The sequence below is a fragment of the Amborella trichopoda genome, chromosome 10 (genome assembly GCF_054954075.1).
Source record: "Amborella trichopoda isolate Santa Cruz 75 chromosome 10, AtrichopodaSantaCruz75HAP2 v2.0, whole genome shotgun sequence".
Lineage (NCBI taxonomy): Eukaryota > Viridiplantae > Streptophyta > Magnoliopsida > Amborellales > Amborellaceae > Amborella > Amborella trichopoda.
The window spans coordinates 37,340,120-37,352,609 of record NC_142345.1 but is presented as its reverse complement, the minus strand read 5'-3'; the positions used below and the strand labels follow the sequence as shown (position 1 = coordinate 37,352,609).

At 37.3% G+C, this 12,490-nt stretch overlaps 1 protein-coding gene across 23 annotated transcripts in view; it reads right to left on the bottom strand.

Annotated features, from left to right (window-relative positions):
* Nucleotides 1-396: 396 nt before the first annotated feature.
* LOC18427570 (P-loop containing nucleoside triphosphate hydrolases superfamily protein) overlaps nucleotides 397-12,490 on the bottom strand; it is a 34,534-nt gene continuing 22,440 nt past the window's right edge. For 20 of the 23 annotated variants that reach the window (XM_088849925.1, XM_088849926.1, XM_020663242.2 and 17 more), the window contains 8 exons: nucleotides 10,468-10,511; nucleotides 8,748-8,879; nucleotides 7,722-7,799; nucleotides 3,632-3,714; nucleotides 2,896-3,018; nucleotides 1,385-1,445; nucleotides 1,067-1,294; nucleotides 397-731 (listed from right to left, as the gene is read on the bottom strand). In XM_088849925.1, the coding sequence (XP_088706051.1) occupies nucleotides 1,127-1,294; nucleotides 1,385-1,445; nucleotides 2,896-3,018; nucleotides 3,632-3,714; nucleotides 7,722-7,799; nucleotides 8,748-8,879; nucleotides 10,468-10,511 (689 nt within the window). In that variant the 3' untranslated portion in view covers nucleotides 397-731; nucleotides 1,067-1,126. Of the gene's footprint in view, nucleotides 732-1,066; nucleotides 1,295-1,384; nucleotides 1,446-2,858; nucleotides 3,019-3,631; nucleotides 3,715-7,721; nucleotides 7,800-8,747; nucleotides 8,880-10,467; nucleotides 10,512-12,490 lie in introns of all 23 variants that reach the window. The other 3 variants (XM_020663248.2, XM_088849930.1, XM_088849937.1) reach the window with 1 other exon arrangement.

Sequence of the window (12,490 nt, the reverse complement as noted above, 5' to 3'; positions counted from 1 at the left end):
AATCATACATGTAAAAACTATAAAAAAGATATTCTCAATAAAACAAAATAGCTAAATTTTCCTTAAAAGTTTTAGAGATATTTTGGGCATTTTAATTTATCGAAAACATTGTTTCAATATTTTTTAAGTATGCCCATAGAGATGATGGCACGTATAAAATTTTATATTCATATAATTTGTAAAAAAATTAAAAATAAAATACTCTAAGACATCAGATCTAAAATCAAACGATCACTTAATTGAACGGCTCGATGGGGTAGACGTATATATCTTCCCTAAGAGAAGAGAAGTATAGAAACCTTTCCCTTTGAAAATATTTTTGTTATCATGTATTCAACTCGTACGTATAAAGAAAGGAGGGTGCGAATGAAGCGCAAAAGATATCGACAATTCACGTGAAGCGCAGAAATCTACCATTCACCACTATTTTATGTTGGATAATGCTAAAAAGTTTTAAATACAACTATTGCTGTCATCTAATTTCGCTGTCATCTTCTTAAAACTTTTTTTTTCTTTTTGTAGTTTTCCTAAAGGTAATAACTAAGATAAGAGAATTAAGACCAATACATTTTGCTTCATTAGAGGATAATAAGACCCCTTTCATGTCCATTTCAGTTTCGATGTGTACATCATGATCCATGAAGTGTAGCATTACCAAAGCATTTCTGCTGCCTTTGATCTGGTGATGATGATGCCTGGTTTACATGTAAGTGTTGATTACTTTGGACCATCTGCAAGCCATAAACAAATGCTTTTTACATTTTATTGTCCAATGCACACTGTAGCAAATAAACAAGAGGCAATCTATTTCAATAAAACAGAGTTCAAAAACCCAAAATAATAATAATAATAATAATAAATAAAAATTTATTTCAGTAAAGCAGTTCCAAATACTTTGTACAGAAAAATAATACATGCCGTCAATCGAGAATAATCTACCCTTGGATTAAAGGTTCGGTAATTTAACATTTATCAATAAAGTCTAATATGCTTTCTTTCATTCTTCAAATTATGCAGATGTGAGATTATTCTTCAAACAATGAAATGAATGTACAATTTCACCTACCTGTACAAACAAGTGTTTTTCCTTCGTAAAGCCAAAAATGCTACGAGGTAAGTATTTGTTTTAACTGGCAAATGCCACAGGTCGTCTCTTGGACTGGTAATTGAGGTTCTTGTGTGCCGTTTCTGAGCTGGTAAGCAGAGATCTTCGGCGATCCAATGCGCACATAACATATTCTTGGAGAGGTGGAAGGCCACCAATGGCATCACTGGGTATCTGTTTTCTAATAATCTGCACAATAGATTTAAAAACAAAAAAGTCATTCTAGTGTACTATAATAATATAACATGAGATTTGTTAAGAGTGAAAGTCCATTACAACCTTTGAAGCCCAGTGCCTTTCTGCTTGTTGACAGACATCCCGTATATCTCGCCCAGACATCCTGAAAATAAGTAGATAAGAAGGAAATGCACACGAGAGCAATAAACCCATACAATATTCTATAACATGCTACTTTAGATTTCACTTCAATTTCTTTGGAATATGACCCATCGAAATAATAGAAATAAAGTACATTTAAATGTGCACTTTTAATTTTTATTTTTTGGTTGAATATGCCCTCCCTTATGCTGAACACATACAAGCAAATTGACAATAACAGAGATGGGAGGAACCAAACTTAATGTTAAACCCTTAAAATACCTTTTTGTTTTTTTCTCTTTTTTTGTATAATAATACTTACAAGCAATAGATGAATTTTTATGTAACTTTTGAAGTTTAATAGGAAGGAACATTTCGGTCTCAAAAGCTGTTCAGTGAGAATCAGTGGATTCTTGTTGGGATCCATCGGTTTATCATGATTCATGACCTACCCACTGGAATCATGTCAAAATGAAATGGATGCTGTTTTCAGAAGCCACCAAGTTTTCCACGCAATATGAAGTGGAATAGACTTTTCCGCTCCTAATTTTGAGGATGTCATTCTCTCTGGGTAGAAAGTTGCACTCAAAACCCATTTGTTTGTTCAACAATATTGTACCATTGCAAAAAGGTACTCTTCCACAAACATCCATGCAACAATATTGGTCATGGGATTGCCCACATGGATTGAGCATTGTGGTGTGGTGAAGCAAACATCCAGGCATTGGGATATGGTAGCTTCCCTTCCTTGTAAATTGCTATAACACATGTCATTGATTCAACAAAGTCACGTAGAACCTCGAGCGCATTTATGGAGTCTAATGTCTCCTACTCGGAAAAATAACTGGGCTGACACTTTCTTGGGAAAAGAAAAGCTTATACTTTTTTGGGACAAGAAAAGCTTACAAAGAAACAACTTTTTTTTCCTTCTTTTCTTTTCTTCTTTTTTTTTTTTTTTTTTTTTTTTAATTGGGGTTCTGTTTTTTTTTTTCTTTTTTTTTTTGGGGGTTGGGGGGGGGAAGGAGAGATGGAGGCCTTGCACATCTCATATTGTAGTTGTTTGGTTTCATTGCTATAGTGCTGGTAATAGACAAGTTTAATACTCGATCCTATCAGATGAGGGGTTTCTACAGTACCTACATGCTTTCTGAGAAACAATAGCCCACAAGACCTCGCAATACACGCCCACAAGACAGTATCATCCATGTCTGAGAACCTCATAAATTTAGTAGACTACGTCTCTCTCTTGTGGACGTGCGCGCGTGTGTGCATGCATGTGTGTCTGTGTGTGTCATATCTTACATATAAGGATACAATGAACAACATCAGGACCAGGAAGATGAATGACTTGTTGGAAAATGGTGTCAGTCGTAAGCAAATAGAATTGAAAGAATATGAATTAGTCAGCGGAACTGGATCGAAACATAGATATTACCCAAAGCTATTTCTCAACACTATTATGTGTGTCATACCCTTCCAAGGCTACAGAAAATTCAGCAAGTTCAGTTTTGTTTAGGTGCCTTGCATATTGTGCTGCTATCTCCTCGCGATCTTGCTGATTAGGAAGGTCAAAAGTTATAACTGCATCGAAACGACTGAAAGAAGACAAATAGATCAATACATGAGTCATCATCGTTAAACAAACATGTTATCTAAATGAACAAGAATATGGGATTTACCACGTTCTTGTGAAACAAAACATGCAATTAAAAGTGGTGCACATGATGACCTTGCGTTGCTTTTTAGATCATAGATAACTTAGAGCATCTTTTAAAAACAGGCCAAAATGCCCATGTAACCATCAATCAAGTTCACCAATTCCATGTTCCCCTACGCTGTAGAACTCCATAGGTGCTCCACCTCCGGCTTGCACATGAAGATGTAAAAATGCAGACGACCATTAAATGCATATGATTGGGACATATATGCACATGGACGAGTCCCAACATGAATGATTGCACATTCTAGTTTATATAAGGAATGTGCCTGAGAACTTGAGAATGCATTCGGATTGGGCAAAAGGTACCATCTTCTATTAACGGAAAAGGGAAAATGTGGTTTCATCAATTGTGACACACAAGACAAAAAGAGGTGACCCTGACTATTTTCAAGGCTAATGAAGTCCAAATTAGGCATTCATTCAATCTATGGTGACATTTGACGGCTAAAAAAGTCTACAAGCAGAAACATAAACTACAACAAGTATACCTAATTAGAGCTGGATCGAGGTCTTGCTTTCTATTTGTTGCAGCAATCACTATCACTCTTTTGTCTTGCTCAAATCCATCAATCTGCACCAGCAAGATGAAATATTCCAAATGATGAGTGGAAAAAATATATAACGTATACATGTATTGAACACCTATGGGCTGCCATTTGAATGATGTACTAATAGAAAATGACCTTCATCCAACAGAAAAAAATAAAAGCAAAAGGGTACAACACAAACAGGTGGGTTTCAGATGCCATGACACCTATTTGCAGATATTTGAAAGGAAATCAATAAAACCAACGGAGATATACTGGTGTGTTGTGTGCGAATTTTAGATGACAACACTCGGTGAACAAAATAATGAAAGAGTTGATCCAAATAAATAACAGGACAACATGTGCCAAAAAGATACTAGTTTAGTTCAGATTAAAACACTTAGACATCAGTTCAAACATACTAAAATTCAGATATACCGGAAATTCATGCAAGTCATCAAATACTAAGCCAGTATGAATATCGCATCAGGCAACACACCTCAATCTAAAATTGATCACAAAAGCAAGAATGACAATGATGGAAGCAGTGTTTAAAAATACGATGAATCTGACTTAGAAAGATAAGCCACATGGAATGTAGGAACGCTTACAGATACGAGTATGGAGTTAGTAGATACAATGAGACGAAGGAGAACAACATAGCATGTCTACAGGAAACTAAGGAGAAAAAACTAAGGAAATAGACGGGTATAAACTTTGATACATAGCAAAGGACAATAACAGAAATGGCGCAGGCATAATAGTAGACAAAGATTTAAAAGATAAAGTAGTTAATGCCAACAGAGTAGGTGATAAGCTCCTATTAATTGAGTTAGTATTATGGAAATATATAATTAACGTAATTAGTGCTTATGCACCACAAGTAGGACTAGAGGATAGAATTAAGAGACAATTTTAGGAGGACATGGATGGACAAGTGCAAGACATATCAAATGGAGAGATGACCTTTTTAAGAGGGGACTTAAATGGACATGTAAGGAAGGATAGTAGAGGATATGAGAGGGTACATGGGGAAATTGAGTTTGATGAAAGAAATGAGATCGGTGAGGCTATTCTAGATTTTTCTATGACCTATAACCTAGCAATAGCAAACACTTAAAAAAATGAGATGAACATTTAAAAACCTATAAAAGTGGATCCAGTTAAGAAGATAGATCGACCATTATGCAAAGACTGTAAAGTTATCCTATGAGATAATTTGACTACCTAACATAAGCTTGTGGTTATAGACGTTTGCTAAAGACATGCAAGAGAAGGGATGAAATTAATAAGTGTCGAAGAACTAGGTGGCGGAATTTAAAAAAGAGAAAATAAACTTATTTAGAGATGAATTAATTAAAGAAAAAAATTGGAACTCTAAGCACGAGGTCAATATTATGTGGAATGAGATGGCTGACTATATTAAGAAAGTGGTAAAAGAAGTTTCAGAAGAATCTACAAGGAAAAGAGATTCTAATAAGGAAACTTGGTGGTGGAGTGATGAAGTTTAGAAGGCCATTAATGAAAAACGATCATGTTATAAATCTTGGCGATGTACTAGAAATGATCACAACTTAGAAAAATATAAAGAGGCTAAAAAAATAAAAGTATAGGCATTTAGACTATAATAAATGCATTAAAAGTGAGGATCAAAGAGTCTTGATGAAGGATGACGAGGTCAACGAAAGGTGGAGAATTTATTTTCAAAAATCATTAAATGACAAACACAATGGGAACATAGCGGTAGAAGCAATCGTTTACATAAATGAGGGCGGAGGTCATAGATACATTCGTAGGATTAGGATATCGAAAGTAAAAGAAGCTTTAAAGATGATGAAAATATGCAAGGCATTAGGACCACATGGTATTCCGATAGAGGTTTGGAAGTGCATGGGGAAGATTGGACATTCATCATTGAATGGTTGATCAAGTTGTTAAACAAGTTGTTGAGAACAAAGAAAATATTACACAAATGAAGGAAATGTATTAAATGCCTATTTACAAGAATAAATGAGAAATACGGAATTGTACGAATTATCAAGGGATCAAACTTATGAACCACACTATGAAGCTATGGGAGAAAGTGATTGAACAACGACTACGCATATCAGAAAACCATTTCTGTTTTCCGTTTTATGTCAGCGATGTCAACAACCAAGGCTATTTTCCTACTTACGCAACTGATTGAGAAGTTTAAGGCAAAGGAAAAAGGCCTCCACATGGTAGAATATTTAGAGATTTAATTTGGTGGGTTTGTAAAAAGAAAAAAGAATATAGATGCTATTGAGATATGTACAAGGGAGTGTTAACTAGTGTACAAACAACTAGTAGAGAGAACAGTGAGTTTTCAGTGACAATAGATCTACATCAGGGATCAACATTGTGCTCATACCTCTGTCTTAGTTATGCACAACTAAACTAGGTACCTACAAGATGAGGTACCGCGATGGATCTTACTCGTGAGTGAAACATTTGATCAATTAGACCCGAAACGGCGTCAACACAAAGTTATAACTTTGGAAGGATGCTCTAGAATCTAAAGGTTTTAAAATTAGATAGACTAAGACAGATTATATGGAATGCAAGTCTAGTAATAATAGGAGTAGAGACGAAGTAGTTAAGGCTGCCGGCCAAGAAATACCAAAAAAAACGTATTTTTTATATCTTGGGTCAATAATTAAGAAAAATAAAGAGATTGACGAAGATGTAGCACATAGAATTAGAGTTGGGTCGCGAAGTGAATATGTACAATCAGAGTTTTATGTGATTGCTGCATACCAATGAAGCTGAAGGGTAAATTCTATAAGACAGTTGTGACTGTAAGACTAATTTTACTTTATGGGGTGGAATGTTGGACGTCAAGAAACAACATACCCATAAAATAGGTGTAGCTGATATGAGGATGTTGAGATGGATGAGTAGCAAGACAAAAAGGGATGGAATTCAAAATGAATACATTCGAGAGAATTCAAGTGTGGCATCAATAGGCGATACGATGAGAGAAAGTAGACTTAGGCGGGCCAACCATGTGTGATGTAGACGAAATACAGCACCTGTTGGGAGGTACAAGTTAGTTCAAGTGGAAGGCTCAAAAAAGGCAAGGGGTAGGCCCAAATGGACATGGTTGAACGTTGAGAAAATATATCAGCACTTCTGGCCTCACAAAGGGTATGACCCTTGATACAGTATAATAGCAGACCAAAATTTGTGTAGCCAACCCCAATTAGTTGGGAAAAGGCATTGATGATGATGATAAGAAAAATAAGCACAAAGTCAAATTTAGAAAAAAGTTAACTGAAATGAAATATCAGTGCCCAAAGTTCAAAACATTTTAACGCATGGTAACTACTAACTGAAAGAAAATACTAAAAATGACAAATCGAGACATCCAAGCAGTATAAAGAGTGGGAGATAGTGCAGGGCAATAAGAGTTCTGAAACCCTTACAACCTTACCAATTTGGATGGCAATTGAACCAAAAAACGTTCACCTGAAAAGGAGACAGGAGGGGAAGAGAAATAGGTTTTTTGACTAGGCAATTCATAAGGTTTTCAAAGAGTTTATTGCCACTTCTCTCATCTCATTTGCAAATAGCTCAAACTAGACCAATAACGATTTATGAGAAAGGGTCACAAAGATTAACTAGTGCCTATTGTCTAAACTAGCCAATTACCATAAGTTGCTAACCGTATCATGGTTATCAGCTTCCCGTATCTTACCTCATATGTTGATGTAAATGCCTACTATAGTTTTCGGCTATGCTTTCAATTTTTTCACATTTTTGGCCTCATGAAGGTACAGTCAAATCAGAAAACAATTAACAATACGTGGATGCTTCAAATGACTATGGTAATAACAAGGATGACATATTAAACTTTTACGTAAAAGGCGTTGAAATAAGACTAATGCAACAAACATCATAACAAAGAGGTGTGTACTTATTTGTGTTTCACTAAAAGAAAACAGTGGATTCCTAATTCTTTAAATTGAGAATCCATGAAATCAATTGAGAAATGATTATTTTAGAAAATGCAATAGGAGCTCAAAATTACCTGCCGCAACAACACTGACAAAACTCTACGCGTAGCCTCATGCATTTCGCTGTCACGAGTTGCAGCAAAAGAGTCGACCTGCATTTTATGGTCACCATACATAAAAATAAAACAGAGAGTTGAAGATGCAAGAAGTGCATTTTATGGTCACCATACATAAAAAATATGCATCAGTAGTGCACACCATAAGGCATTTTCAATGTTTGTAGGTTAAGGAGGAAAGAAATATAAATGGTTCACTTAAAACGGTCACTAAAAATAATAGGGAGAGCAGTGACCTTTGACAGAATAAATTGTGATAGTGTATAGGACAAATAACACTAGGTATCACTGTGACACATAAATATATGAGGTTGACAGCGTAGTACTTCAGATATGTTACCCCAAAAAAAGGAGAATTAAGCATTCAATTATAGACAAGCAAAGACGCAAAACGATCAACGTGTACAAAGAGATTTTGGAAGAGTTACGAAGCAAAACAAACAATTCATAAATTTATCTGTTCTTTTCCTGCAAGCAATCAATGGTTCACAGGGAAGCTATTTTTCAACTCATGCAAACAGACAATATCCTTTTTGTACTTGCAAAGAAAACTCACTAAATTTAAATCCATTTATCACAACTATTTCTTAACGCAATGCATGTTTAGTCCCACCAAAACTCAATAATATCATATTCATGTGTAACGTAGCACCTGCAGATTGCCAAAACTTGATGCTAACAGATGTACAAAAAGACAGAAGGTGAATAAATAAATGAGAATAGCTGACGACAAAAATAAAGCTGTATAGAAAAAGAAATGGTAAGACAGCCATAATTAAATGATGCTGAAAAAAATGGCCAAGCACAGATGAATGTTGAACTTAAACACACTAAGACAAGAATTTAAACACGCAAGGCAAGAGTATGCTTCCAAAAATGCAGTACCTAAGAGAAGAATCATGAAATAAGTATGAAGCATCCCTTAGCAAAGAGAGGCAACTTTTGTAGAATGCTAGCATTATAAGAGGTACCAAAGAGAAGCACCTCATCAAGGAATATGATTGCACCAGTTGGGAGGTCATTTGCAAGAGAAAACACAGTGCCCAATAAACGTTCGCTTTCACCATAATATTTTGACATTACCACCTCCAGAGGTACATATAGCAGAGGAACACCCTGAAATGAAACTTAAAATTAAAATACCAAACAATACATCAATAGAAGGCGTAAAATATAAACCATGACCCCCTAAGTTATTCAGCCAACATAAAGCTAACAAAATTGCAAAAACTTGGTCATGCAGGCAACATTTCTGGATGAAGTTCACCCCAATGCATGGTTGACTCATAGAATGCAATAAGAAACCACACATAAACATATTTTGCATGAGTATTTCTATGAAGACTGAAGATTGCTAACTGTAAGCACTGAGACACAGTGAAGTGCCAGAACATTAAGAGAATGTTCAATCAGGCGGAGGCAGCCGCTAGGAGGGCGCCCAGACTGATAAAAACAGGATTTTCTTTTCTTTTTTTAAAAAATTTGGATCCCCCACACCTCCTATGATATATAATTATTTTTTATTATTATTTAATAAGTAAGATTTGTATGTAATATATTATTAAGTTGCCGGAAGCACAGATCAAACATAAACATTTACAACTTTAGATTGTAAATGAAAGAATTATAACTCAAAATGAACTTTAAAAGATAAAATGAACTTGAGATGTCATTTAAATCTCGCAAATCAAAAGTCACTCAAAAGTCACAAAATAAAAAATGACCCCCAAAACCCTAGCTTTTTTATAAAAAAAAATTCAAACATGACTCACAAATCAAAAATTTTGATCTCTAAAAAAATCTCCAAATCTAGCTTTTTTCAAGTTATTTCTCTCTCTAAAGTTCACTAAATTTGTTTTGGGGGGAAAGAATGAACCCCAAAACCCTTATCCCCCCTTTTAAGGTGGTAAAACGTCCATTTTTGCCCCCACCCGAAAAACAAATTCCGACAAAGCACTGCATGCCGCCTAGTTCTGCCTTTTTGACCGCCTAATCAGCCGCCCAACCGCCTAGGCATCCGTCTAGGTCAGATGCCTAATTGGTCCCACCTTGATAATGCCTAGGCGTTTTTTAAAAATAGCCACCTAGGAAGTCGGGCAACCAACTTTTTGATCATTGCATTAAGAGAACTCCACTACAGAAAAGCATCGTATCAAGATATCGATAGAAATATAAAGAAAAACAGTTCAAATGAATAGACAATTACCAACAAATCCTCTAAATTTTGATGCCTAATTAGAAGAGGTCAATAAGATATAGATGCTGATCTATCAACATTGTCTTGGCAAAAATATCGGCCATTTGACAATCATTGGGAACAAAGGTCTAGCCGCACACGAGTTAAGTTTTCTTTTGCATCCTTCAGTAACAACGTAATGATTCAGTGCATTGTCTTTCAGTAAGCAGTAGGCTCTTATTATACCACAGATCTGTGTGATTAGAAGAGATAATAATTGGATCATTCATGCTTTTTATTTTTCTTATTTCTGGGCTATCCAAATTATAGCAACAGTATCCATGATTTCAAATGGTTACCAAGATTGGAACATCATTCATGAACGATATAATATTTTTCATTTGTATAATTGCAATATTGTTTTCCCAAATATAATTGAACCATGATGTGATCTTAGTCTATTTCACGAACTCAATCTAAGACGGAAAGAAAATATACAAAAAAATCAGTGAATCACATTCAACATACCGCTTGATTAGCAATAACTCGAGCACAAGATGTCTTTCCTGTCCCTAAAAATTCACAATTGCACATTGAGTTAGTTATCAGTAATTACAAACTAAATGAAATCATCACATTCCAACACCGCATAGAAATTATATACATTCCCACATAGCAATGAAGATATAATACCAAAGGCTCACTAAGCTCTTGAAAGAGCCTTTAGTTCTCCATAAAGGATCTAAATAAACTACATCAAAGTGGATGTAAAAGCTCCTATTTTTAATTTTTGAAAATTACAACAAATAAAAGCAGCTATTTGTTAAAAGAACATGGCATAGCAAGATTCAACTTCTACATAACTCCTATGGCCTCTTGAGTCATGGACTTATAACGTTAATTGCCAACAGTTACATAATGTATGAGAAAATTAAGATTAAATAACCAAATGGTCTAGCAATGCTTGTTGCTGAAAGAGCTGGAGTAACGGAACTTGGACAAGTTGGAGTAGTAGACCTTATGGATGATAGGCAAATAATCGCTACAAATATTATAGCAATCCAAAATTAATTAAACCCTGAAAGCACAGTGCAGGCACATTAAGTGGTCTTAGAGACACTGCCATGCTGATCTCCGAGGCAGGGTAAGGCCCAACTTGATCATGATCCATATTTTTCATAGATAAGGAAGCCACCAATCTAGTAAGGACAGAAAAGAAACTTCCTAAAAGGATACTTCTGCCTCGAGAAGGATTAAAGCTATCGCTCATATAGTTAAAGCCTCAATCTTTACTCATGTAACCTAGCAAACACACAACCCCTTCCACCTAGTACTTTCAAAGTGAATCTTATTGGCGACTGATAAACCATCAAGAAGTATGGAGGAGGCAGAGGACCAAGCTATAACTCCTTCAATCTTGGTCCCTGCCCTTTGGTATACCAGGATGTTGATCCTCGCCTGCCGATACATCAAGACGGCTGGACTCTGGTGCCGTGTAGAGGCAAGCATAGCAAGTTTTTCCACCACCCTCAGTCCTTCCATGCCCGGCAACCCGACCTGAAAGCTTCCCTCCCTCGCACGGTGCCTGAAGCTATCCCTAACTCTATTCCTTGAGAAGTCACCCCTGGCTCCAGAGACGTCGACTCTTCCCCATGCCGTCATTGCTTAGGATCCCCATCAGGATACTCTTCGCCTCCCCCTTTCCCTGTGGAAAGGTGTCGGCTGGTCCTTCAAGGCCAGAACAATGGAACGGCACCCCACCCCTCGTCTCCCTTCCCCTTCCTCCTGAAGGTCATCCCCTTTTTCATGCTACAGCCTCTTCCTCTCCCCCATCCTTGCCGACAGGTGTCCCTGCCTTTGACCCTCTCTCAGCTCCCATTGCAGCACACACTATCTCCCCCTTTCCCCTTTCTTGATGTCCTTCCTGCTGGGTAGGGCACCTGCCAACTTTTTCCTGAGGTTCCTCCAGTGGAGCTTGACACCTGTCCCCATACCCCCCATACCCTCTCTGCCTCGATTGGTGGTGACGAGTCTCCTACCCCGACAGGTGTCCTCTCCTACACCCCTTCTTCGGTTGTCGGTCAAAGGCATGCCCCTCTCCCACCTCCCTCTCCCTCTCCTCCAGTAGATCCATGTGATGGACAAGCCACCTGTCCCGTTATCTGTGGTGTAGAGCCTCTCGTCTCAACAAGTGTCCCACCACGTATCCTTTCGCAGGCTAACAGTTTACGGCTCGCTCTCATCTCACCGATAGTCCCTAATCTCTCTCTTCCAGACCCTATCCTTGCTGGGTCTGCTTCCAATTCCCAGCCCTCTCCTACTTTCTCTGTGTGAATCGCGTTAACTCAGGCAGAGCCACCTCCTCCCTCGGTCAATCGATTTCTCGGGGGTGCCCCTTCACTGCCAGGGTCTCCATCCATCGGTGTCCTTACCCAACCCCTTCACCCCCCTCCTTTTTTGCCTCTTTCCGTTTCCTTTGTTGCCGCCCTTGTGGCTGCGTCTTGCCCCGCGAAGCTGCCTTGGTCTCCTCTGTGCTCTCCCCTGGGGACGC